General features: G+C 44.9%; 1 protein-coding gene across 5 annotated transcripts; it reads right to left on the reverse strand.

Annotated features, from left to right (window-relative positions):
- Nucleotides 1-3,716: 3,716 nt before the first annotated feature.
- Nucleotides 3,717-26,174, reverse strand: ZNF454 (zinc finger protein 454). 5 transcript variants are annotated; one of them, XM_023193706.2, is made up of 5 exons: nt 25,158-25,345; nt 23,747-23,882; nt 19,596-19,722; nt 19,094-19,183; nt 3,717-5,503 (listed from the first exon to the last, which is right to left on the reverse strand). In XM_023193706.2, the coding sequence occupies exons 2-5, from the start codon at nt 23,777-23,779 to the stop codon at nt 4,173-4,175; spliced, it is 1,581 nt and encodes a 526-aa protein (XP_023049474.1). In that variant the 5' UTR covers nt 23,780-23,882; nt 25,158-25,345; the 3' UTR covers nt 3,717-4,172. The 5 variants fall into 5 exon arrangements, with proteins under 5 accessions (XP_023049474.1, XP_023049473.1, XP_023049472.1 ...); XM_023193705.2 differs by having other exon boundaries at nt 23,747-23,885; XM_023193704.2 differs by having other exon boundaries at nt 25,101-25,345.
- Nucleotides 26,175-26,779: the final 605 nt, after the last annotated feature.

The raw sequence follows: 26,779 nt of genomic DNA on the forward strand, positions 1-26,779 counted from the left end.
AATCATTCAGTTTAAAGCAATTTTGTTCCAAGACTGAGACTTAGGCACAGTAACCTGGAAGGCTGAGTCTGCTGCAGGGACAAAGTGCTGTTCTAGAAGCAGTTAGTGAATATGGAGGAAGGTAACATCTTAGAGAGGCCGCTGTCAAAACTGGGCAAACAGGCAGGCGGGGAGAAAGAACCCAGATAACAAATCAGTCAGCTGGAGATGAGGGGCACCCAGCAGGAGATGGGCAGAGGAATCTGAAAGGGGAAATCTGAAGCAATTTTTTTTTCTATAATGAGGAGGCAGTTTCAGTGGCTGTTCCCAGAAGCCCATAGAAATGAAGAACCTGTCAAAGTCTAGATGCTAATTCCCTCCTCAAACTGGGCAGAGTGGAGCTGGCACCGTGATGGCTCTCAGAAGGCTCCGAGATGGGAGGAGAGGCCAGGAGCTGCTTCTCAGGCTCTTACCTTTTTCTATGGCCCAGGTGAGGGGGCGGGGAGACTGGCCTCATGTGAAGGTCACGGTCGTGGTGTGCCAGAACAGTCTCGTGCACTACATGAAGCAGGCGCAGGCTGGACGTGTGAAGATGGAGCTGCGGAAGGTGGCATATCACCAGGTGGCCAAGTCTGTCCCTGAAGAGTCCCAAATCGTGTGTGGTCCTTCATCTTGCCACTGTTGGGTATGTCTACGTGGCCACTAGGACTAGAAAAGCAAGGTATGAAATGAACTGCTTTTCCTAGGAAACACTGGCTGTTTGGGGATTAACCCAGCTGAAGGTGGGGTACAGAAAACTCCCTCTCAGTAGCTACTGAAATGTCTAACACTCCACAGATCAGCTGGTAGGAAAGACTGGCTGAAAAAGTCTTACTGCAGAGTCCTCAGAAATGTACTTTTAGGGGTTGAGCTGGGGCAGGTTAGAATGCCGCATCATCCACGTGAGAAGAGTATGGCTAGTACCCAGGCAATGTCCACTCCCCTAGTTGAGAAGGCTACATAGTGAGCTCATAACCCCACAGTATAATACAATAAAGCCACTGCCTGGCCAAGTATTAGTACCATAAATATATTCAAGTCAGCCTGGGCACATCTAATAGGCCAGTGACTTACTTTTTGCCTTCCCAGCCAGGGATGAGTGAACAGGCATCTCAGAAGACTAATTTCATGAAAACCTAGGCCTGACGGCAGGTGAACTCAGGGATAGTGCAGACATCTCAGATGGGGGGCCTTCAGGCTGCACTTAACGCTGCTGAACGCATAGTTCCTGGAGCCACGGCTGAGATGAATGAGATTCTTGATCTGGCTGCAGGCCTTGGCCCTGGCTCAACTGTAGGCATATACCAAGTACTGGTAGTTCTCATGCATTCACTAAAAATCAACCAACCAACCAACTCAGCTTAGAAACGTGCTTCTCAGAGATTCAAGGCAAGGGGGTAGTAGTTAAGACCTGGCACATTACATGGAGAGGGGTGAAGGCAGACATCTGTAGCAGTGAACATGGTTTTTTTAGGTTTACTCTGGAATCTGAGGTGTCAGCCGCGTGAAGCTGCAGATGAACTTCTGAGGGCATGGGACACAGGCAATCCCAAGAAACCTCTTGAAATACTGTTTCACATGCAGCTTAATAGGGGAGAAAGTCTGAGTTGCTGATCAGTTAACAGGAGATGCTGGCCCACAAAGGTGGCCTTTATTAGATGAAGGCTGAATTTAGATTACTTGGACTTTGAAGCTGCTGGAAGCTTCCAAGTCTGTGTTGCAACCCAGAGCCCACTGAGTTCTACCATGATATAGAATATCCTCTTCTGTAACGTGGGGGTCAGGTGCTGCATTCTGAGGGGTCAGCAGGTTGCTCAACTTGATGGACAGCACTTCCACAGACCAGGAACTTGCCACTTCACTTTGCAGAATAATTTGCTTGGCCTCCCATCTTCATTGCATGATATGTTTCAGCTTGCAGTGGTGCAGACTCCTCCATTCCTTGTGTTAAGGAAAGGGAGAAGGCCCCCAGAGGCTGTGTGTGTGTGCGTGTGTGTGTGTGTGTGATGGAGCACAGATGTTATTTATCTGTGTGATTTCTACTGAAAGCACTGAAGGATTAAAGACGGTGAAGGTGGCCGGGCGCGGTGGCTCACACCTGTAATCCCAGCACTTTGGGAGGCCGAGGTGGGCAGATCACAAGGTCAGGAGTTTGAGACCAGCCTGGCCCACATAGTGAAATCCCATCTCTACTAAAAATACAAAAAATTAGTTGGGCATGGTGGTGGGTGCCTGTAATCCCAGCTACTTGGGAGGCTGAGGCGGAGAATCACTTGAACCCAGAAGGTGGAGGTTACAGTGAGCTGAGATCACGCCACTGCACTCCAGCCTGGGCGACAGTGCAGTGTCTCAAAAACTCTCTCAAAAAAAAAAAAAAAAAAAAAAAAAAAAAAAGATGGTAATGGAACCATACCTGCAGGACTACTGTACCACTCAAACTTTTGAACATGGACATGGCCCTTGCCAGAGAATGTCAATGGAGCTAGTGACCTCTTCTTGACTCATGGAATTACTCAACATTTTTCTTACCACTGTCAGTATAAGTCTTTAAATAGTGGAAGGCCCACATGGAGGAGAGGAAATGACCACTTCCAAATGCAAAAGCAGAAATTCAAAGCTGTCTGCTTTCCTATGAATATAGAATTAATACCTCCAGAAACCTAGAAAAAGCAGGGGAAGGACCAGGATGCAGCAGTTTATCCTGGGAGTAGGAAATGTACTCTAATGCAGTGGACACAGTGGACTGTCCAGCCAGGGGAAGAGTGGGTCAGAGCATTCTGAGAACTGGCCTTGGGGCTTTCATCTCTTACATCAATTGCACATAGAGAAATGGGAAATGACAGAGGGAGGTGATTGGGAAAACTACAACTTAAGTGGGTGGGATCATTGCACCTGAAGCTGAGCAAGTCCCTGACTGATGTGTAGAGTCACTAAGTACAGAAGAATTGGAGGGTGAAGGTGGCATAGGCAAAGCCCCTCCTTCAGGTACCATCCCAGAGTCAGTCAAGCTGAAGCCCAGAGGAAATGCGTAAATCAAGAATTTTGATCAAGTTGTGCCTTCTAGACAGAGATACCAAGTTCTGAAGGCTGGATTTGGGTGTGATATTCAAAATCATGGACTGTGACTGAGACCAGATCACCATGCTCCCCATAGGGGGCAGTGATAGGTGGCATCATGCAGACAGTTAGGAGTTGCTAAGTCAGAAGAGGGTCATTTGGGGCAAATGAATCATCTCACAGGAATTCTACAAGGATTAAGCCAGCAGACACACAGACCAGAGAGATGTGACAATGGATGGTTTGAAGCAGAAAGTGGGAAGCATAATTTAAATAACTGTTGGTGGTGCATGGTGACTGAACCTTCTTTACACTGGGTGTTGGTGTTGTGGGTGAGGAGAGGACTAAGGTTTCCATTAAAGGTGGCAACTCTCTTATGTAAGAGAATCTAGCAGAGTGAAATGCTTGTAGGCCATTTTACCTTTTTGTTCCTTTGCTTTTTCAACTTTAATTTTTACAATTCCAGTTTCTCTAATAGTCAAAATGTAATTTGATAAACCAATTTTAATACTGTTAATGAAGCTCCATTTTGGTTCTGAGACTTGGTAATTCAGACAAATCAAACAGTGCTGCTATTTGAAGCAGTATTAAAGAATGAGGAGTGTTTGCCATTCTTCTTCTTCTTCTTTTTTTTTTTTTTTGAGATGGAGTCTTGCTCTGTCACCCAGGCTGGAGTGCAGTGGTGTGCTCTCAGCTCACTGTAACCTCCACCTCCCGGGTTCACGCCATTCTCCTGCCTCAGCCTCCCTAGTAGCTGGGACTACAGGCACCTGCCACCACGCCCAGCTAATTTTTAATATTTTTAGTAGAGAAGGAGTTTCACCATGTTAGCCAGGATGGTCTTGATCTTTTGACCTTGAGATCTGCCCACCTTGGCCTCCCAAAGTGCTGGGATTACAGGCGTGAGCCACCGCACCTGGCTGAGTGTTTACCATTCTTAAATGCCCAAACCCCATGACACTGTGAAAGTTGACCCTCAGTAAATAAAGTGACAATCTTGATGTAAGCTTTCATAGTTATTCTCTAGAATGGATTATCTTACATTCAATAATTAATCTACTCAGTCTCAAAGGTCTTCCAGACACACTGCACTCATGTCACTTTTCTCCAATATGATGTCTCTGATGCTGAATGAGGTTTGCAGTCTGGTTAAACGCTTTCCCACATTTGTTACATTTGTAGGGTTTCTCTCCTGTGTGAATCCTCTGATGTTGAGTAAGGTGGGTGCTTCGGATAAAGGCTTTCCCACAGATTTTACATTTATAAGGTTTTTCTCTGGTATGAATTCTCTTGTGTTGGGTGAGGGCTGAATGGTCACTGAAGGCTTTTTCGCATATGTTGCATGTATAAGGCTTCTCCCCGGTATGAATCCTCTGATGCTGGGCTAGTGCTGATTGATCCCTGAAGGCTTTCTCACACAAGCCACATCTGTAAGGTTTCTCTCCAGTGTGAATTTTCCGATGTCGTGCAAAGGACGAATTATCCCTGAAAGCTTTCCCACATTCATTACATTTGTAAGGTTTCTCTCCAGTATGAATTCTCTGATGTTCAGTAAGGGAAGAGTTCACCCTGAAGGCCTTCCCACATTCATTACATTCAAAGGGTTTCTCTCCAGTGTGGATTCTCTGATGCTGAAGAAAACTTGTGCTCTGATTAAAGGCTTTTCCACATTCATTGCATTTATAGGGTTTCTCTCCACTATGGATATTCTGGTGTTTGGTAAGATGTGCCCTGCACACAAAGGCTTTTTCACAAATGTTACATTTAAAAGGTTTCTCTCCAGTGTGTATTCTGTGATGATGGGCAAGGTGTATATTTCGGATAAAAGCTTTTCCACATAAGTTGCATTCAAAAGGCTTCTCTCCAGTATGAATTTTCTGATGGTACGTAAGCGAGGAGCTCACTGAGAAGGCCTTGCCACATTCCTTACATTCATAGGGTTTCTCGCCCGTGTGAATTCTTTGGTGATGGATAAGGTGCGTACTCTGGTGAAAGGCTTTCCCACATTCTCTACATTCATATCTTTTCTCTTTAACATGAATTTTCTGATTTGGGTTTTTTTCAGTATGAATTTTCTGATGTTTATTAAGAGTTGAACTCTTAGAGAAGACTTTCCCACACTCACTACACTCAAAGGCATTTTTGCGAGGCTGGAATCCCTGACTTTGAGCACTGTGAAGAGATGAGCTCATAGTGCTGCCAGATTCATCCCATTCCTGTTCACCAATCCCAGATGGGGTGCTGGGGTGAGTGAGTACCGCTCGCTGCAAACTCATCTCCTGGCCTCCACACTGCCACTCCAGCAGGCTAGCACACTTCCAGTGACTGCTGCTGCTGAATCTTTCCTTTATTGTCCATTGGCCCAATTCTTCTTCAGGAATTGCCACCTTGAGAGTAGATTTCTTACTGGCAGGCCGGGTCATCCAGTCTGAAACACATCAAAAATAAAAATGTCCGTTTTACCCTAGTAGAACATTTGGATGGGGCGAGATGACGAGCCTGTTCATAATGCTAACAGACAGGTTTCGAGTCGGAAGATTTTCTGAAGTAACAACAAGAAAGGACAGAAAAGAGGTGTGAACAGGGGACTACGGCAGGGGTTGACCTCATGTATAATGTATGAGGTAGGAGAGCTTGGAAGCATGATATTAGAAGTCACAGGCCTGGGTTAGAATTCAGTACAACACATATTTTCTTTGTGATAACAGGGAAGTTATCTGATTTTCTAAGCCTAAAACAAAAACAAAAACAAAAAATGGATAAAGACCACATGATGCTAACAGACAAGAAGAAAAGTGCCCTGTCCATTCAAATGAGATGGTTTTTAAAACAACACAGATGTGGCCTTAAGAAACCACTGAAAATAGCAGTCAACACTTGGTAGGAAAAAACCTTGACTCCAGAGTAAACTAAAATCAACATATAGGCTCATTTGAGCATTCAGATGAATAATAAAAAGCCAGGCTGCTGTACAGGCTGTGTGAAATGTTCATATCTACTAAAATAATAAGGACCTCCTATTGCTTATGAGGAGGCAGTGCCTCCAAACCCGGATGAATAATGTGACACCAGGGGAGGAAACTGTGCCATGAGACATTTTGTGGCAAAGTTATCTCAGGATAAACGCTGCAGCTGTAAGCACTGCTGGCAAGTATTCTCATGGCAAGCAGGAGAGGGGCTAAAATGTAATACTAAGGACTAGATTCTAAACACAGATGATGCAAAATTCATGAGAAATCCTATCAAGAACAAGCCATCCTTATTACCTCCTTTTCCCACTCGCTCCAGAAAATCTACAAAAAGGCACTCCTGGTATCTTTTTAGAATCAAAGAAATAAACCTCTTTACTTATTAGGAAAAGAAAGGTAAACAGGCACGTTTCAAGACTAAAATCCTGTTGAGCTCAGAATAATATATCCCTGTTCAAAACAAAGAATGGTCAAAGTTAAACATCAGTACTGCCAAATGTCAAAATGTTGAGGACTGACTCCCACTTCCGGCCAAAGAGAGTAGCCCGTGGCAGACCAACATTTCCGCAGAAACAACTAGAAAATCTGAACTGAAAAAAGTTATCTGTCTGAAGTCATGAGATGTCACCCAGGCCGACTTTATAGTCTAATATTTGGGAGAGAATGAAAATATAGAGAGGTGATCCCAATACTCAGTGGCTTGTTACTCAAACATTTTATTGAATTCTTAAGGTTTACAGGGCAAAAGATTACAGTTAAGCAGAAATCCAGAATTTTCCAGTCTTTCAGTACAACAGAACCGGGACCTTCCAAGGAGAGGTCATGATAAACATGTGAAGCTCTCAGCTGGGACTCCTGCCGGGCTACAAAACCAGCAGCGCGGGCAACTGCCGGGCTACAAAACCAGCAGCACGGGCAAATGAGCAGCTGACAAAGCTTTACAAATACTGTGACCAACCTCCAGCTACTACAGCCCTTGGCCGGAGGAGGATGGTTTGCTTGCGCTCTAGCTGCTACTAGGGAAGTTAAATCTTCTCTGGAAGAAAAACATCTAGAGCCTCTGCTCTCCGTCACACATAGAGTCAGGGATGCAATAAAAAAAGGCCGGCTGTGCTAAGAAATTGAATGAAGAGGAAAAAACAGACAATAGAAAAAGAACCGCAGAACACAGATACCAGAGTTATCAGATGTGAACCTTTAAACAACCGCGATTAACGTGTTCAAGGAAACAGGAATGAGAATTACAACGAAGAATTGAAACAGAATAATCAAATGGAAATTCTAGAACTGAGAAATACAATAACTGAAATTATGAATTCAATAGTCTTTAACAAGATATCAAACACAGCAGAAGAGAGGAATAGTGAGCTACAAAAATACATAAGCAGAAAATATCCATAGTAAAACACGGCTAAAAAGATAAACATTATTTAAAAAGAAAAAGGTTGAAAAATGAACTCTGAGAAGGGCTATAAACTCCAAGGGTAACTACAAAGAAAATTCACCTAGGCACTACGGAAAACCAAAGATTAACTTGAAAGTTGCTTGAAAAAAAAAATGATACATTACCTTTGAAAAGCAAAATTAAGACTGGCATTGTCTTAATGAAAACAGTGGAACCCAGAAGACAATGAAGTAACATCTGAAGTGTTGAAAGAACCGAACTGTCAAGCTAGAATTCAACACACAGAGAAAATATCTCTGAAAATTAAACATGAAGTAGATATTTCCATACAAATAAAAACAGAGATGGTGTCACCAGCAGATCTACATTAAAAGAAACACAGATGTGTTCCAGGTAGAAGAAAAATAATTCCAGGTGGAAATATGAAAATGTAAGAAGGCATGAAAAGCAATGGAAAAGTTAAATATGTGGATAAATAAAAATACAATTGATTACATGAGACAATAATTACAATGTCTTAATGGATTGCAAATATATGTGGAATTAAAATACATAGCAAAAATAAAGGTAGAAGGAAGAAAATGCTGTTAATTTTTTTTTTTTTTTTTTTTTTTTTGAGACCAAGTCTCGCTCTGTTGCCCAGGCTGGAGTGCAGTGGTGATCTTGGCTGACTTCAATCTCTGCCTCCTGGATTCAAGCAATTCTCCTGCCTCAGTCTCCTGAGTAGCTGGGACTACAGGAGCACGCTGCCATGCCCACCTAATTTTTTTTTGTATTTTAGTAGAGACAGGATTTCACTGTGTTGCCCAGGCTGGTTGCGAACTCCTGAGCTCAGGCAATCTGCCTGCCTTGACCTCCCAAAGTGCTGGGATTATAGGCATGAGCCACCGTGCCTGGCCAAAAATGCTGTTAATTTTTAAGATTGTACCACTGTCTGGGAATTATTAAAAGTAAAAATTTATTTTGGACAGTAATAAGCTGGTTTTATTTATTAGCATTAACAATGAAAGATTAAGTAAAGAAGGTTAATTAACAAGCTAATACAGAGTAAAAATGGCACAATAAAAATATTTAATTCAATAGAAGGACGGAAAAAAGGACAAGGAATTTAAAGCAAGTAAGTGAAATATAAAATAAATAATAGGAGAGTAGATATAAAATCCCATACATAGTAACTTACCTAAGTTATTTTTAAAAACTAAGATTGTGGGCCAGGTGTGGTGGCTCTCGCCTGTAATCCAAGCACTTTGGGAGGCTGAGGTGGGCAGGTCACGAGTTCAAGAGATCGAGACCATCTTGGCCAACATGGTGAAACCCCATCTCTACTAAAAATACAAAAATTAGCTGGGCGTGGTGGTGGGTGCCTGTAATCCCAGCTACTCGGGAGGCTGAGGCAGAAGAATCGCTTGAACCCCAGGAGGCAGAGGTTGCAGTGAGCTGAGATCATGCCACTGCACTACAGCCTGGTGACAGAGTGAGACTCTCTCAAAAAAACAAAAAAAGATTGTGAGACTGGATAAACAAAACATAATTGAATATCACTTAGAAAAGAAATACCAAAAATGTAGACACTGAAATAATAAAAGAATTAAAAAGGATATATCTTACAGAAGAAAGGTGCTATATCCATACTAATAACAGACAAATCACACAGTATTTGAGAAGACAGACTTTAAGGTATTTTGTATAGACAAAAGGGTCAATTCTCCAGGAAAATACAATACATTTTCATTTGTATGCACACAACATAACTTTAAAAATGTATAAATGAAAAACAGAATAAAAAGGAAAAATAGATAAAGCAATAATCACAGTGAAGTATGTTCATATGGCACCCTCAATGACTCAGAAATCAAATCATTAAAAAAAGGAATGGACTGGCCGGGTGTGGTGGCTCATGCCTGTAATCCCAGCACTTTGGGAGGCCAAGGCAGGTGGATCACCTGAGGTCGGGAGTTTGAGACCAGCCTGACCAACAAGGAGAAACCCCGCCTTTACTAAAAATACAAAATTAGCCAGGCGTGGTAGCACATGCCTATAATCCCAACTACTCAGGAGGCTGAGGCAGGAGAATCGCTTGAACCTGGGAGGTCGAAGTTGCAGTGAGCCAAGATCGTTCCATTGCACTCCAGCCTGGGCAACAAGAGTGAAACTACGTTTCAAAAAAAAAGAAAAGGAATGGGCTGGGCATAGTGGCTCATGTTCGTAATCCCAGTACCTTGGGAGGCCAAGGCAGGAGGACCACTTGACTCTAGGAATCCAAGACTTGCCTGGGCAATATGGTGAAACTTTATCTCTACAAAAAATTTTAAAAGTCAGCCAGGTGTGGTGATGTGTTCCTGTAGTCCCAGCTACTCAGGAGGCTGAGGTGGGAGGATCGCCTGAGCCCAGGAGTTCAAGGTTGCAGTAAACTATGATCACACCACTGCACTCCAGCCTGGGTAACAGAGCAAGAACTTGTCTCAAAAAAAAAAAGAAAAAAAAAAGAAAAAAGAAAAGAAGAAAAACAAAAGTAAAAGAGAAAAAGGGGGCCAGGCGTTGTGGCTCACACCTGTAATCCCAGCACTTTGGGAGGCAGAGGCAGGTAGATCATGAGGTCAGGAGATTGAGACTATCCTGACTAACATGGTGAAAACCTGTCTCTACTAAAAATACAAAAAATTAGCCGGGCGCGGTGGCGGGCGACTGTAGTCTCAGCTACTCAGGAGGCTGAGGCAGGAGAATGGTGTGAACCCAGGAAGCGGAACTTGCAGCGAGCCAAGATCACGTTACTGCACTCCAGCCTGGGTGACAGCGAGATTGTCTCAAAAAAAAAAAAATGATCTCAACAACCCAATAAATGCATTTGACTTCAAATTCTCAATTGTCCCCCATTAATCTACACTTTCAGCCCAATTCTTATCAAAATTCCAGCAGGAATTTTGTGAAAATTGAATAGCCAATTCTAAAATTCTAAGAGGAAAGGACAAAACTGGAGAATTTACATCAGCAAGTGTAAGGCTTATTACAATGCTAGAGTAATTAAAGCAATGTTGTGTTGGCACAAGATTAGATAGAAAGAATGAAAGAGAATAGAGTCCAGAAACAAATGTGTACACAAACAGACCCATGGAACAGATTATAGAACCCAGAATCAGACCCACGGATATGCAGTCACCTCATATATGACAAAGGTGGCAGTGCAGTACGATGGGGGAAAGATGGCCTTTTCAGCAAATGATCCTGGGTCAACTGGACGGCTCTATAGAAAATAATGAGTAATCAATCCTCCGTATAGACTGCAGACCTAAGTACTTAAGACAAAATACTAGAGCTACTACAGGAAAACAGATCTTCACGGGCTTAAGATGTCCTACATAGAACACAAAAAGCGCTAACCATAGACAGGAAAAAAAAAAAAAAGATCTCTGATGAATTCAGGTGTCTGAAAATTCAGAATTTGTATTTATCAGATGGCGTCATTATCCAGCGTGGGAAACACTGTTTGCAATGCATATATATGACAGGATTCTACATTCTAATACGCAGCCCTGTAAGCCAGTAACAAAAGATCAGACAACAAAATAGACAGTGGGGCAAAGATGTATAGTTACTTTAGAAGACAGGGTATTGAAATACTAAAAATAAGAAGATCAACTTCAGTTATAACCATACATCCTCTAAAATGGTAGAAAAAACATTTTAAAGATAATACTAAATGTATAAGAGATGATATGGAAACCTTGCATTTCGCTGGTAGGAGTATAAATTAGTATAACCACTTCGGAAAACTATGTGGCTATGTCTGTTAAAGTTTGCATATGCATAATCATAGTACTCCTAGCTATTTAATCAAGGAAAATGTGTACCTATATTTTCTAAAAGTTGCACAAGAAATGTTCATAATGGTACTATTTGTAATAGCTCTAAGCTAGAAATAAACCAAATGTCTAGCAACAGTAAAATGTACAAATAATGACAGGTTTGTATGGCTAAACATTATACAGCAACGAGAATGAACCAACTATTGTTCCAAGTGACAACAAGGATGAATCTCAAACATACTGTTGAAAGCAAGAAGCCAGACATGAAAGAGTACATACTGTATGATTTAAAGTTTACAAACAGACAAAACAAATCTGTCGCCAGAGTCGCTGTTACCTTTACGACAAAAGAAACTGCGAGGGGACTGGGTGGTTCTAAGGGGTGCTGGTAATGTTATAATTCTTGATATGAATGCTGACTACACAGATATATTTAAACAGTAAAAATTCACTGAGTTGGACATTTATGATCTGTGTACTTTTGGTATACAGATGTATACAGAAAACAGTTTCTGTATAAACTTCAATAAAAGTTTGCTTTAAAAAATCTGGGAGATGGCTTTCAAAAATAATCAATAAAAACACCAGTGTCTAGCTTTCTTTTCTGTCAGCTATTGGCTACTGACATCTATTAAAACCTTTTATCGATTGTGATTAAAAACACAACGTCTATATATAAAGAATACATGGCTTGAAATATTTTTTGAGGGTAATTATTTGACTTTTAAAATATTTTATATTACATAATAACACTCATCTTCAGAAAGAGTTTATGAAGAGGGGCATCAAATGCATCTTGGTTTGACCACACTGAAAATTAATTGAGGTGTGAATTAATCCAGTTCAGTAAGACGGGACTTACTGGCACTGATCTAGCCTGCAGTACGAAAGAGCACTCTGCACTCCGGTGTGAGCACCTCAGGCACGCTCACTGGGGCCCAGGTCACTTCAGGGCAGGCTGAATTAAGGAGCCATATCCCTACCTGCACTGGTCCATATTAAAAAAAAAAAAGATGGTGTTATAATACTTAATGTAGGGTTTGAAGTGGCATGTAAGTAATATGTTCCAAGCCTCCTTTACAATGTAGTCAAGAGGGTCCCACCCAGGGAGGGACCAAGCACTAGACCAATTCACTCCTCAATCACCACAAGTTTCAAGAATTGGTCCCATCAATTTCATCTGGAAGTGGAAGTTAGGATGAATAAAATAAGAAAGACTGGGCCGGGTGCAGTGGCTCACGCCTGTAATCCCAGCACTTTGGGAGGCCGAGGTGGGCGGATCACGAGGTCAAGAGATCAAGACCATCCTGGCCAACACGGTGAAACCCTGTCTCTACTAAAAATACAAAAATTAGCTGGGTGTGGTGGTGGGCACCTGTAGTCCCAGCTACTCAAGAGGCTGAGGCAGGAGAATGGCGTGAACCCGGGAGGCAGAGCTTGCAGTGAGCCGAGATTGTACCACTGCACTCCAGCCTAGGCGACAGAGGGAGACTCCATCTCAAAAAAAAAAAAAAAAGAAAAAAGAAAAATGTTATTTTCCTTGACTTGGTGATGGCTACAAATTGTATAAATTTGTCAAAACTAATCAAATTTTACACTTCATATTGGTGAATTTTATTCCATGTAATTGTAATTCGATGAAGCTGAGTAAGAATTATTTTTAAAAACCTCAGTAGAAGAGTTGGAAGACAAAGTTGTGGAAACCTGACAAAAAGCACGTACACAAAAGAGCATAAAAGATGAGAATTTCAATAATAAGAAAATTAGAGACCAGTCTAGGGTGTCCATTATTAGTATCAAGTATTCCGCAAAGAGAAAAAGAAAAAAACTGAAAGTGTAAATCAAACAATAATAGAGAAAATGTCCTAATGCCAATGGGCAGGAATTTTATTTTACTTATTTTTATTTTTTGAGACACAGTTTCACTCTGTTGCCCAACTGTTGTCCAGCCCAGCACTCCGGTCAGGCTGGAGTGCAGTGGTGCAATCTCAGCTCACTGCAACCACTGCCTCCTGGGTTCAAGCGATTCTTGTGCCTCAGCCTCCCAAGTAGCTGGGATTACAGGCTCCTGCCACCACACCCAGCTAATTTTTGTATTTTTAATAGAGATGGGGTTTCACCACGTTGGCCAGGCTAGTGTCAAACTCCTGACTTCAAGTGATCCACCCACCTCGGCCTCCCAAAGTGCTGGGATTACAGGTGTGAGCTAACATGCCTGGCTGGGCGGGAATTTTAGATGGAAAGTTTCACTAAATGCTCAGCCAAAGGCTCACCAATGCTTGGTGGATAAAAATAGATCCACGGCAGGGAACATCACCGGGAAATTTAAGATCACTGGAGTAAATGAGAAGATCTTGCAAGTTTTCAGAGAGGAAAAACAGGTTACAAATGATTAAGAAACAGAGCGATTTCGGATTTCTTTTTTTTTTTTTTTTGAGACGGAATCTCACTTTGTCACCCAGGGTGGAGTGCGGTGGCGCGATCTCAGCTCACTGCAAGCTCCACCTCCTGGGTTCACGCCATTCTCCTGCCTCAGCCTCCTGAGTAGCTGTGATTACAGGAGCCCGCCACCACGCCTGGCTAATTTTTTGTATTTTTAGTAGAGATAGGGTTTCACCATGCTCGCCAGGATGGTCTCGATCTCCTGACCTCATGATCTGCCCATCTCTGCCTCCCAAAGTGCTGGGATTACAGACGTGAGCCACCGAATCCAGCTGTGATTTCAGATTTCTTAACAGCAGCCTGAGGTCCAGAAAACAATGGAGTAATGTGAAATTTCTGAAGGAAAATGATTCCCAGTGCTGAATTCTATCCAGTCAAATGATCCATGAAGTGTCAGGGAGAGAAAAAGACATCTACAGACAAGCTAATAGGGTAGAAAACATGTATTTCCTCGCATTCTTCCTATGGAAGCTACAAGGAGATGTGTGCCACCAAAAGGAGACAGCAAACCATGAAAGAAGACACGGGACACAGTGAACGGCACAGTGAACGGCCCAGGATAGAAGGGGATTCTCAGGATGCCAGCTGGGCACCAACTGCAGAAGGCCGAGCCTTCTAGAATGGAGGTCAGAAGGCTACAGAAAGGATGAAGACAATGAGAGAAGGACTGAGATCAAATTAATGATCAATATAAACTCAACTAAGAACTAATGAACTCTAGGAATACATTGCTTAGGAAAGCAAAGTTGTCATAATTTCCTACACAGTTCAGTTATGACTAGTGTTTGAGAATGTCAACACTGACTATTGACGAAGTCAAAGCTACACTACAACGGGGAGGACGGCGAGTGGAAATTCAATAAGCAGGAGTTGGTGAAGGGGCCAGGGCCGAGTTTAAGCCTCGCTTTGTATAGAAAGAATTCAATACATACTGTCTAAAACTGAAAAGCCAAGAGGTAGCAACACAAACATGTCACTTGGAGAAACGGAAGCAAATATATCAAATAATCAGCTAAAAGAAGAGAGAGTGGCTACTTCCAGAGAGGGCAAAAAGGGGAAGTGGGGGGAAGAGCCACCATTGTTCACTATAAACCTCATAGAGTTTCATTAAATGCCTGTATTACTTCAATTAAAAATAAATGCTTAAAAGAAAGAAAAAGGGGGAAAAACAGAATAAACTCCAAAAAAGTTGAAGGAAACAGTGAAGAACAAAAATTAATAAAATAAACAAAAATAGAAAGGATCAGCAAAGTCACATGTTTATTCATTTAAAAGTCTATTAAAAAAGACAAACTTCTGACAACACACAGAAAAAAAAAGAAAAAGGTAAAAATTATTAGAAATGAACTTATTCAGCAAATACAGACTAAGACCTAGTATTGCCCAAGATACAAGAGCAAACAAGGCAAAGTCCTTCCCTCATGGATCAAAGGGTAGCAAAGATGATTTAAACAGGACACAGAAAGCACTAAGAATAAATATCATAAAGATGAATATTGATATATTTTACTTCATCAGATAAGAACTTCTGCTCATAAAGAAAGAGACACAGTAAGCTATGGACTGGATAACGGACATTCACACGAACTGATAAAGCAGATTCCTAAATACAGACAGAGCTCCTATGAATGAATACAAAAAGAAACTGTTATAGAAAAATGGGCAAAGAATAGGAGTGTGTCAGTCACAAAAAGTAAATAATCAGTCAGTATATGAAAAGATGTTCAACCTCACTGGTAATGAAGGAAACGTAAATAAAAACCACAAGATACCATTTCTCAGGAATAAGACTAACAGAAGTTTTTAAAACTCTGATAGTTCCAAATTTGGGCAGGGATGTTAAGTAACAGGAATTTGCAACAACTGTTAGTATAATTTGGAACAACTAATTTGATGATCAATCTGCGAATATCTAGTAAAGTTGAAGGAGCATATACCCTTAAATCCAGTACCTCTACATCTTCAAATACCCGCAAAGAAACTCCCAAACAAGGGCTGTGTATACATGATGTATACATGTATATACACGATGTACAATATTCAAAATACATTTATTTTGGTTGGGCGCGGTGGCTCACACCTGTAATTCCAGCACTTTGGGAAGCCGAGGCCGGTGGATCACGAGGTTGGAAGATCAGACCATCCTGGCTAACACAATGAAACTCCGTCTCTACTAAAAATACAAAAAATTAGCCAGGCACGGTGGTGGGCGCCTGTAATCCCAGTTACTCGGGAGGCTGAGGCAGGAGAATGGTCTAAATCTGGGAGGCAGAGCTTGCAGTGAGCCAAGATTGCGCCACTGTACTCCAGCCTGGGTGACAGAGTGAGACTCCCTCTCAAAAAAAAAAAAAAAAAATTATTTTATAGTGAAACGAAGAAATGATAATGGTGTGTGTAGAAATTACATGTAAGAGCAATAAATAAGAAACAGCTCTTTAAGGCCGGGCGCGGTGGCTCATGCCTGTAATCGCAGCACTTTGGGAGGCCGAGATGGGAGGATTACGAGGTCAGGAGATGGAGACCATCCTGATCAACATGGTGAAACCTCATCTCTGCTAAAAATACAAAAATTAGCCGGGCATGGTGGCAGGCGCCTGTAGTCCCAGCTACTCAGGAGGCTGAGGCAGGAGAATCGCTTGAACCCGGGAGGCAGTGGTTGCAGTGAACCCAGATCGTGCTACTGTACTCCAGCCTGGTGACAGAGACTCCATCTCAAACAACAACAACAACAACAACAACAACAAACAAACAAAAAGAAATGAAACAGAAATAAGAGAAAAAAACTAAAAATGAATCCAACAAATATTTTGAGAATGAATATGAATTAGGAAGTAACAATATGAACTAGGAACTGACAAGTGACAATACTAGTTATTTGGAAATGACCAGCACTTCTTTACAGCAGAAACTCCCAGTGGACAAAAAACAAAATAGAAGATCTATTTTTTAAAAATATAACTTTATTAGGAGGCTGAGGCAGGAGGATTGAAGTCCAGAGTTTGAGATCAGCCTGGGCAAAATACTAAAAAAAAAGACCAGGCACAGTGGCTCACACCTGTAATCCCAGCACTTTGGGAGGCTGAGGGGGCGGATCACCTGAGGTCATGAGTTTGAGACCAGCCTGGCCAACATGACAAAACCTCATCTCTAGTAAAAATACAAAAAATTAGCTGGGCGAGATGGCGGGCGCCTGTAATCCCAGCTACTTGGGAGGCTGAGGCAGGAGAATCACTTGAACCCAGGAAGCAGAGGCTGCAGTGAGCCGAGATTGCACCACTGCACTCCAGCCTGGGTGACATCTCAAATAAAATAAAAAATAAAAAGTAGCCAGGCAGTGGGAGGCACCTATAGTCTCAGCTATTTAGAAGCCTGAGGCAAGAGACTCACTTGAGCCCAGGAGGTTCAACGTTGCAGACAGCCATGATTACACCACTGCACTCCAGCCTGGTAACAGAAGGGGACTGTGTCTTAAAAAATATATATACACACACATATATACACACATATAATTTATATAAATTATACATTAAATTTATTATTTAAATAGAAATAAATTCACAGAATAATTTATATAAAATATATATTTAAATTTACATAAATTATATATACACATAAACTTTTAATAGGAAATGGAAAAGCTATAAAACTTTCTTGAGTCACAAATTAAGTCTTCTTTGATGTCTGACTGGCTAACTGCTAATCATCCTTCACAAACCAGCCTCGGTGCTGCATCTCCAGGAAACTCAGAAATCATGACTATGGAAACAGAGTGTGGGGAGGGGCCCGGGTACCCTCAACTGCAGCTGGCTGTGCTTTCATGTCATCACCCACAGCTGACTATGAAACCGCTGTAGGCACAAAAGTCTTCTTCACCTCCCTCCATACTCCTCTCTCAAGGGTGCAATGAAGAATCAGACTCCTTGAATCATGAATGAATGGATGATTGAATGATTTAGGTAAAAACAGTGATGCCAAGGTGGTAGAACTGTGGATGAATTTCTTTTAATTGCCTCCATTTTTGTTATAAGACTATTTGTATAATACAAAATAAAATATTTAAAATGTCTTAGTTTGGTAATGGAACATACAGATTCATAGGTTATTCAGAATGCTATTGGATGTATTTTAAAAAGTTTTTTGACAACTGAGTTTTAGAATTAAGATATTTAATTTCTGGCCAGGTGAGGTGGCTCCCAGCACTCTGGGAGGCTAAGGTGGGTGGATCACTTGAGGTCAGGAATTCGAGACCATGCTGGCCAACATGGTGAAACCCCATCTCTACTAAAAATACAAAAATTAGCCAGGCGTGGTGGCGCAAGCCTGTAGTCCCAGCTACTCGGGAAGCTGAGGCAGGAGAATTGTTCAAACCCAAGAGGCAGAGGTTGCAGTGAGCTGAGATTGCACCACTGCACTCCAGCCTGGGCGACAGAGGGAGGCCCCGTCAAAAAAAAAAAAAAAAAAGAAAAAAAAAAGATATTTAATTTCCATAACAGATTGTGTTCTAGATATTCCAGGCACAGAGTTACTTATTGTAGGATATAAATTCCTGTCTACTACACTGGGTTACTGTGGAAAATCCATAACAAAAGGTTTGTAAAAATACGTGACACTCTGCAAAATGCTAGCTGATAGTGAAACGCTACAGTGCTTGGGTAAGGCACTAAGCACTCTGGAATACTGGGGATTAAGGGAGCAAAACACAGCACTGCCCTTAAGCCACCAGATACAATGAGCTCCTCAAGACAAGTAACCGTCACCAAACTGTCATGTCTTTTGTATCCCTAGGCAACAAATCTGTGCTACTTACTAGGTGCCAAGCACTGAGATAGGTGTGAGCAACACAGCAAAACATATAATAAACCTGGTCTCCATGGCATTCGCAGTCAAAGATGACGGCCGGCAAAACGCAGAAGAGAAATAATCCATGTGGGCAAACACATATGGAGGTAGCTAAGGAAAAGTACAACGTGTAGCTGGAGGAGATAACTAGTAGGCACATGAAAACTGGCTCCTAAGACCAGAAGCTGCCATGCTGTGGCTCCTCATGAGGGAAGGGCAGGCACAGACTGCACTGTCAGATGCTGAACAGGACACCCATGAATGGGCTGTGGGGAGAACTGCCCAGATGAAGTTGAGTCTTTTCTAGACCAGAGACTCTACTAATCTATGCCAAAGAGGGAGAGAAGAAAAATCATTGCTGGGGAGGGTCCAGGCCTGCTACATTTTGGCAGTGCAGGCTAGAACAAATGTAGCAACAAGGTATTAAGGTGAACAAAGGTGAAATAGGCTCTTTTCTCAATTCACAGACTGGTGCATTTGCGAGTGTCCCCGCCTTCCCTACGGAGCCTTCCCTGCCCAGCAGGGCTCCTCCCGGTGTCTCCCACACACATGATTCTTACCAAGACAGAAGCCTCCAGGGGCATCCTCTGGCATCCACACTTCCCTTTTTTCTAGCTGGGAAAACATATCTGGTTTGGGTCCTAAGAGTCCTGTTTTTAAGGGGAGACAAAAATAAACCACATCTGTTTATACAAGAGATAAAAATCATTGCAAAGACAAAGGCTGGTCCTCAGAACTTGCTGGAAAAGAGGACTTGATAGGAAAGCCCAGGGCCAGGTGTGTTCCCAGCGGGAGGAAAAGATGACTGAGGCCTGACACAATCTGTTCCCATGTTCCTCTCCTTGCCAGAAAGAAAGCGTTTGACCCTAGTCACTTTTGAGGCATCCGCAGTGGACTCCAAAAGAGGCCTGTGCCCAGGACACCAAGGACAGGTAAGTATTAATAGCACCGTTGAAGACAGCGTCCTCAATTGGTCCAACCAAATCTTCTATATGGTGTCAATGGAAAGGTCCTAAAGAGATCCCCAAAAGTGAAGAGAAACCTTGCAGGGGCCCCACTTACCCAGTGAGACCAGGTTGCTGTAGTTCTCCAGCATCACGTCCCTGTACAGGGCCCTCTGGGCTGGGCTCAGCTGCCCCCACTCTTCCTGGGTGAAGAGTACAGCCACATCCTTGAAGGTCACCGATTCCTGCAACAGCAAATTCATTCTCCTTGACCAGGGGCTACCCATGCACATGGTTCTCTAGAAAAGAGACTGGCAGCCCCTAGAAGCTTGTGGAGATTTACAGGACTTCTGGCACACAGGGAGCTGGCATTCTGTGGCAAGTTAATCACTCTTCAGTGTCTCCTAGGGGCCTAGCTTTGGACTAGACGTTGCTCCCCACTCTGAAGAAACATATATGGTGGTGAAGATAGGCTTCCTCAGCACTGGGACTTCCAACTTGCCATCCATTCAGCCCAGAACATTTTCTCCATCTCCCTCACACCGCCTAGCCCTGCCTCTCCCCTCACCTTAGGGGACCAAATCCTATGCAGGTCTCAGCATAGACACTGCTTGCTCAGTGCAGCCTTCCCTGACGGCTCCTGCAGTTGTCTATGAGGACCCATCAAGACACTGCCCCAATTTATTGTGATGTTTGGTTTACTTTGTCTCCCCCACTGGACTGTTAACTCCAAGATGTGGGCTGTCTGTCTCCACATCTCCTGGCCTTCCCCACATCTGGAACACGGCCCATGTACTCAACACCTATCTGTGGCTGCTCAGCAACTCCTGCTTTTCTTCAGGGTGTACACACACACACCCACACACACACACCCATACCCTTCCACATACACACACACACACCCATACACACAACACACACCCACACCCACACCCCCCCCACAGACACACACACACACACACAAACACACACACACAACACACACCCACACCCACAACACACACCCACACCCACACTCCCCCACAGACACACACACACACACACAAACACACATACACACAACACACACCCATACCCACACTCCCCACAGAGACACACACATCCCCACACCCTTCCACATACACAAACACACACACATACAACACACACCCATACCCACACTCCCCCAGAGACACACACACACCCACACCCTTCCACATACACACACACACAAACACACAACACACACCCATACACACACACCTGAGACACATATGCTAGCGTACACACACACACCTAGACACAAACACATACACACCCATGCCCACACCCCCTACACACAGACACAAAGCACACACATACACACCCATACCCCTCCACATACACACACACAACACACACCCCCCACAACATTCACACACACACACACACACACAAGCGCAAACACCCATATCCATACCCCCCCACATACAAACACACATAAACTCACAGAGGCACACACAAACACAGAGGCACACGTGCACACACCCATATCCATACACCCACACACACACACAAACACCAACACACACAGACACACACAAGTGCACATGCACATACACACAACACATACCCATACCCCCACATACAAACATAGAGACACACACAGAGACACACAAACTCACATACAAAGACACACCCCTACACATCCCCCGACAGACCCTCAACACACACGACACACACACCCGAACACACCCAAACACACACACAAATACCCCCACACACCCTGTGACACCCTCACACACACACGCATGCACATGTGTGCATATGTGCATACACACACATGGGTCCCATAGAACTAGTCATTCTACACAATAGGACCTTGCTCCTTCTGATTAGAACTAGTCCCTTTCATAGAAACTCTGAGATGGGGTCACAGAGGAAAGTCTCCCTGTCCTGACACACAGGTGTACCCGAAACCTAACCTAGCATGTAAAATCCAGTAGCTATTACAGCTCTTGTCTTCCCAGGTGGCTGAGAAGTTAAGGGAGCTGGTGTTCGCTGAGAAAGAAGAGGCAAGCAGAAGCCCAGAGAAGGAACCAAAGGTCCATGAGAAAGGACTCTCAGGTTATTGTAGACCCCCTCCCATAGTCAACATCCAGTTGTGTCTTCGCCTTTGCATTTGGGGAAACACCTCCATATCTTTCCAATAAGTGCCTGCTGCTGCCTAAGGCAGTTTGAATTAGGTTTCTGTTACCTGCACCCAGATACTTGGCCCATGGCAGACAGTCAAGAAACACTCTGATGGAAGCCATGAACCCATTTGTCAGGGACCATTTATCGTTCACTTTGTATTTGTAGCCCAGATCATAATTCCTGGCACATTTTACAGCCCTAATATATGTCTATTGAATGGCAACAAAATTAAGGCAGCCTATAAACACAAGATAAATTGTATGACACCAACAGTGACTTTGAGGAAAAGGTTAGGGAAGGAAAATATCACAGCAGACTGGCACTGTGGGTGGAGACAGGTTTCATAGAAAAAGTGGTGCATGAGACAGGTCCCAAGTGACAAGTCAGAAGCCAAGAGGAGGGGAGCAGCCGGTGAGCTGTGCTATGTTGAACATGGCGCTCCCACCTAGCTGGTCATCCCTTCCAGTGATTCCTGCCACACATTCCAGTCCTTGGGGAGGTTTAAATGTGAAGGAATTAGAACAATTTAACCAAATCTATCAGAATGTATATGCCCAAATGAATGCTGTCTCCTTCAAAGCACAGTCCATATTCTTATTCTAAAGATGCTAGGACTGCTCAAGTGTTTTAGGAAATTATAGGACTTTTTGGAAGCATAGTCTTTTGAATAATTTCATTGGTAAAAAAGCCAAATTTCATAAAAGAAAAAGAGTCTAGTAAGTCACACCTCCTCAAAAAAGTGTTCCCACAATGCCCTTCTTTGAACTCTGTGTGAGGTACTGCCCTGACACGGTTTGGATGTATGTCCCTTCCAAATCTCCTGTTGAAATGTGACCTCCAGTGTTGGAGGTGGGGCCTGGTGAGGGGTGTTGGATCAAGGGGGTAGATCCCTCGTGAATGGCTTAGTGCCGTCCTCTTGGTGATGAGTGAATTCTCGCTTAGCTCGTTCACATGAGATCCAGTTGTTTAAGAGTCTAGGAACGGCCGGGCGCAGTGGCTCAAGCCTGTAATCCCAGCACTCTGAGAGGCCGAGACGGGCGGATCACGAGCTCAGGAGATCGAGACCATCCTGGCTAACACGGTGAAACCCCGTCTCTACTAAAAAATACAAAAAACTAGCCGGGCGAGGTGGCGGGCGCCTGTAGTCCCAGCTACTCGGGAGGCTGAGGCAGGAGAATGGCGTGAACCCGGGAGGCGGAGCTTGCAGTGAGCTGAGATCCAGCCACTGCACTGAAAAAGACCCAACCTCTCCCACAAAAAAAAAAAAAAAAAAAAAAAAAGAGTCTAGGACCTCCCACTTCTCTCTCTTGCTCCCTCTCTCACCGTGTGATGCACCTGCTCCCCCTTCACCTTCTGCTATGATTGGAAGCTTTTTTGTTTTTGTTTTTTTTATTTTGAGACGGAGTCCCGCTCTGTTGCCTAGGCTGGAGTGTAGTGGCCGGATCTCGGCTCACTGCAAGCTCCGCCTCCCAGGTTTACGCCATTCTCCTGCTTCAGGGTCCTGAGTAGCTGGGACTACAGGCGCCCGTCACCTCGCCCGGCTAGTTTTTTTGTATTTTTTAGTAGAGACGGGGTTTCACCGTGTTAGCCAGGATGGTCTCAATATCCTGACCTCGGGATCCGCCCGTCTCGGCCTCCCAAAGTGCTGGGATTACAGATTGGAAGCTTTTAAAGGCCTCATCAGAAGTAGATGCTGACACCATGCTTCCTGTACAGCCTACAGAACCGTGGGCCAATTAAAATTCTTTTCTTATCAATTACCCAGCCTCAGGTATTTCTTTAGAGTAAGGCAAAAAGGGACTAATACATGCCTTTACCACTTCAGATCCCTAATCTTACTTGCTAGTGAAAAGAGTACAGGTTTTGATTTCACAGGAACCTGGGTTCCAGTCTCAGCTGTGACATTTATGTGACCTTTAGCAAGTTATACCCACACCCACCAGGATAAGCCAGATGCGGGGTGAGGGTGGGGGGTGGGTGGTGGTTGGGGAGAGGCAACTGAGGTCAGTGTCTGGGTGGGCCTGGATTGGGAGAAAAGCTCCTGATTAGAGGAAGGAAACATGCCACACTCTTCAAATCCAGAAAGCAATTTAGGGGGAAGAAACCCCCACTCACCTGGCCCATGGTTGGCAGGTGGCTGACAGCCATTCTTCTTCTCCGACGAGCCCTCTTAGGGACAGGCAAAGTGCTATGGAAGCAGGTGTGGAGCTTCACACCCGCAGAACTCCTCAGGCTAGAAGGGTCTACACACCTGCTATTAGGAGAGGACTGGGTCAGAAGCTCTCATACAGCAGTCCAGAGCGAGGCAGTGAGCCTTCACATCCTGGGAGGACGCCAGGACCCCAAGCAGTGAGTGTTTTGGCTCCTGTTTGCTCCCCATTCTCTCTCCTACTTCAGAGGGTACTATACATTGACTTTTCCTTGCAGAAAGCCTGTTCCAGGCCCAGATCTCACGCCTTCCACCCATCCTCTGGTCCTTCCCTTCAGCCTCACTGGACGATCTCAAGAGAATTTTTTTTTTTTTTTTTTTTTTTTTGAGACAGAGTCTCGCTCTGTCACCTAGGCTGGAGAGCAATGGCATGATCTTGGCTCACTGCAACCTCCGCCTTCCGGGTTCAAGCAATTCTCCTGCCCCAGTCTCCTGAGTAGCTGGGATTACACGCACCCGCCACCACGCCCGGTTAATTTTTATATTTTTAGTAGAGACAGGGATTTCACCATATTGGCCAGGCTGGTCTCGAACTCCTGACCTCAGGTGATCAGCTCGCCTCGGCCTCCCAAAGTGCTGGGATTACAGGCGTGAGCCACCGCACCCGGCCAAGAATTATCTCCTTAACAAGTTATTCAGCTCCAGAATCCACCAGGATGTACCCGAAAAGGTGGGAGCGCTGGGGAGAGGCAACTGAGGGCAGAGTCTGGGTTCGATTGGATTGGAAGACCGCTCCGCTCTCCCTCTGCGGCTTTGGAACAGCTGCCTTATCTGGGAGTAACAGGAGAAGAGGAAAAGGAGGGTCGTCTTCTTCCTCCTCAAAAAGGAGGCTAAGAAGGCTGGCTCTTCACTGTCGAAGCCTTTCAGGCAAACTCTTCTCTGGCCTCAGGGTCCTCACTCTCTGGGGCCCAGTTTGGGTGGCCTGGAGTCACGGGTGGGCAGAAGCGGCGTTTGTGTGAGTTGCGGGGAGGGGAGAGGGAAGGGTTAGGAGCCCTAATTACACACAACCCCCTCCCGCCCCTGCCGCTTCGCCAGGTCCCTCGGGGGCTGCTGCAAGGGCTGCCTCCGGCCTCGGAACCACGCCAGGCGCGTATCTGTCACCTGAGCGGAAACCTTGGGCTTCTCAGAGTCCGCTCCAAGACACAGGCCAGAGGCCCTGGCTCCATCTCCTCCACAGGCACTCACAGACTCGACCCTAAACCCAGGATGACCACCCCTGGCCGTCCTCCCTCTCTGTTTGGGATCAAATCTCAGACATACATTCCGGGAAGTTTGGGGCATTGGATCAGCGTCCTCCAGAAGGGACCACAACCGCACCTCCTCGGCTTTGCCTTCGCCCTTCTCCCCAGACGACCTCACGACCGCTCCCGCTCTCCCTCTGCGGCTCTGACCACCGTGCCTGGTCACCCTCGTGTCGCTCTTCGAGGAGCCTCTGCCGGCGGCGAGAGGTCGCAAGCGCCACATCGCAGTCAGAGCACAATGAGCTGGAGTCTGCAGCCGGGAGCTGAACTGCGCTTGCGCGTTGCCCTGGGAACCGTTGGGCCGAATTCCCACAAGTCTCCGGGCTGCTGCGGTTCCGCAGGCCAGACTCCACTTCCCAGAGGGAGAATCGGCGGAGACCGTGCTGCCTTGCGCCTGCGGGAACAGGGCCCCGCCCCCGGGCTTTAGGCGCGGAAACTACCTTTCCCAGAGGCCCCTTCGCGCCGACCTCAGCGCGCTCATCAGAATCTGGAACCTGGTGGATTCTGGAGCTGAATGAACTTACGGAATCGGTTCCATTCCGTTCGCTTTAGAACCAGGTCACTCGAAGGCCCAGGAAGATGCAGACCAGCGAAAAGCTGCAGATGGGACAAGGGAGGTTAGTCCAGGGGAGCGACGCCCGGTCGCTGACGAGAGAGGATGGGGAAGGTTCCGGAAGACGGAGTAGGAGGCGACTGGGCGCGTTCCTGACGGGGACCGCGCCGAAAAGGCCTGGAAGGCAGCAGGTTTGCGCCTTGGCCTGGCAAGCGCCCGACACTTCCAGCCTGGCCCTGCGGGCGGGCCAGTGCGTGCCGGGGTGGAGACGCCACAGCCGTTAACGCGTGTGCGGTGCGGGGGGACAGAATGTCGGGCAGGGATGTCCTGCTTGGCACCTCAGGACAGAGCCCGTGGTGGCTGGCGGCCCCTGGAATGTTCGGGACGCAGAACACTTCGTGCTTGGGGACTTCTCAGAGGTGGGGAAGAGGGAGAGGAAGGAGCCTGGATACCAGGAAGTCTCCATCCTGCACAGCTGGGTGGTATTTAGAAGGTGGTATTTATTTTTGTTGACCATATTTTGCAGAGACTGGCAAGGATGAGATGATGCCTAAGAATATCCAACTGGAGATACTTAAGTTGCTTTTGAATAGGTAATTTGCATGTCGCTCAGGAAGGAAAGATGAGAGGGTTTTAACTTTGTGGGTGGTGAAAAACAATCAAGAACGTGACCCGTTTGTCACATTCGGAATCGTTGGCCACGTTTTAGGAAGCAGTGTCAGTGACTACAGCATTCTGTTTGGAGTTTTATTGAAGATTTCATTCTATAGACATTTTGGAGCACTTATGTGTCAAGTGCTTGGCAAGGCCAGGGGCAGCCGCTGGGCAGCCCCTGTAGCAGTTCCCAGGGACCCCGTAAAGCACCAGAGGAGGAGGAGGATGTTGTGTGAGTATCGCTGGTAACCCTTCTCTCTCCCCTCCCTCGTGACTCCAGGTCACTCAAACTGGGCCCCGGAGAGTGAGAACCCAGAGTCCAGGGGCTGAAGAAATAGCTGTGAAAACCCTGCATTCATGGAGTTTTAATTGTACTAGAGGAGGGGTCAGACAAGTAGAAAATATTTATCAGGTAGTGATAACACTACTGTTAGGGGTCAGGGTATGATGGGGCGGGGAATTTTTTTTTTTTTTTTTTTTTTGAGACGGAG

Source organism: Piliocolobus tephrosceles, chromosome 4 (assembly GCF_002776525.5).
Source record: "Piliocolobus tephrosceles isolate RC106 chromosome 4, ASM277652v3, whole genome shotgun sequence".
NCBI lineage: Eukaryota > Metazoa > Chordata > Mammalia > Primates > Cercopithecidae > Piliocolobus > Piliocolobus tephrosceles.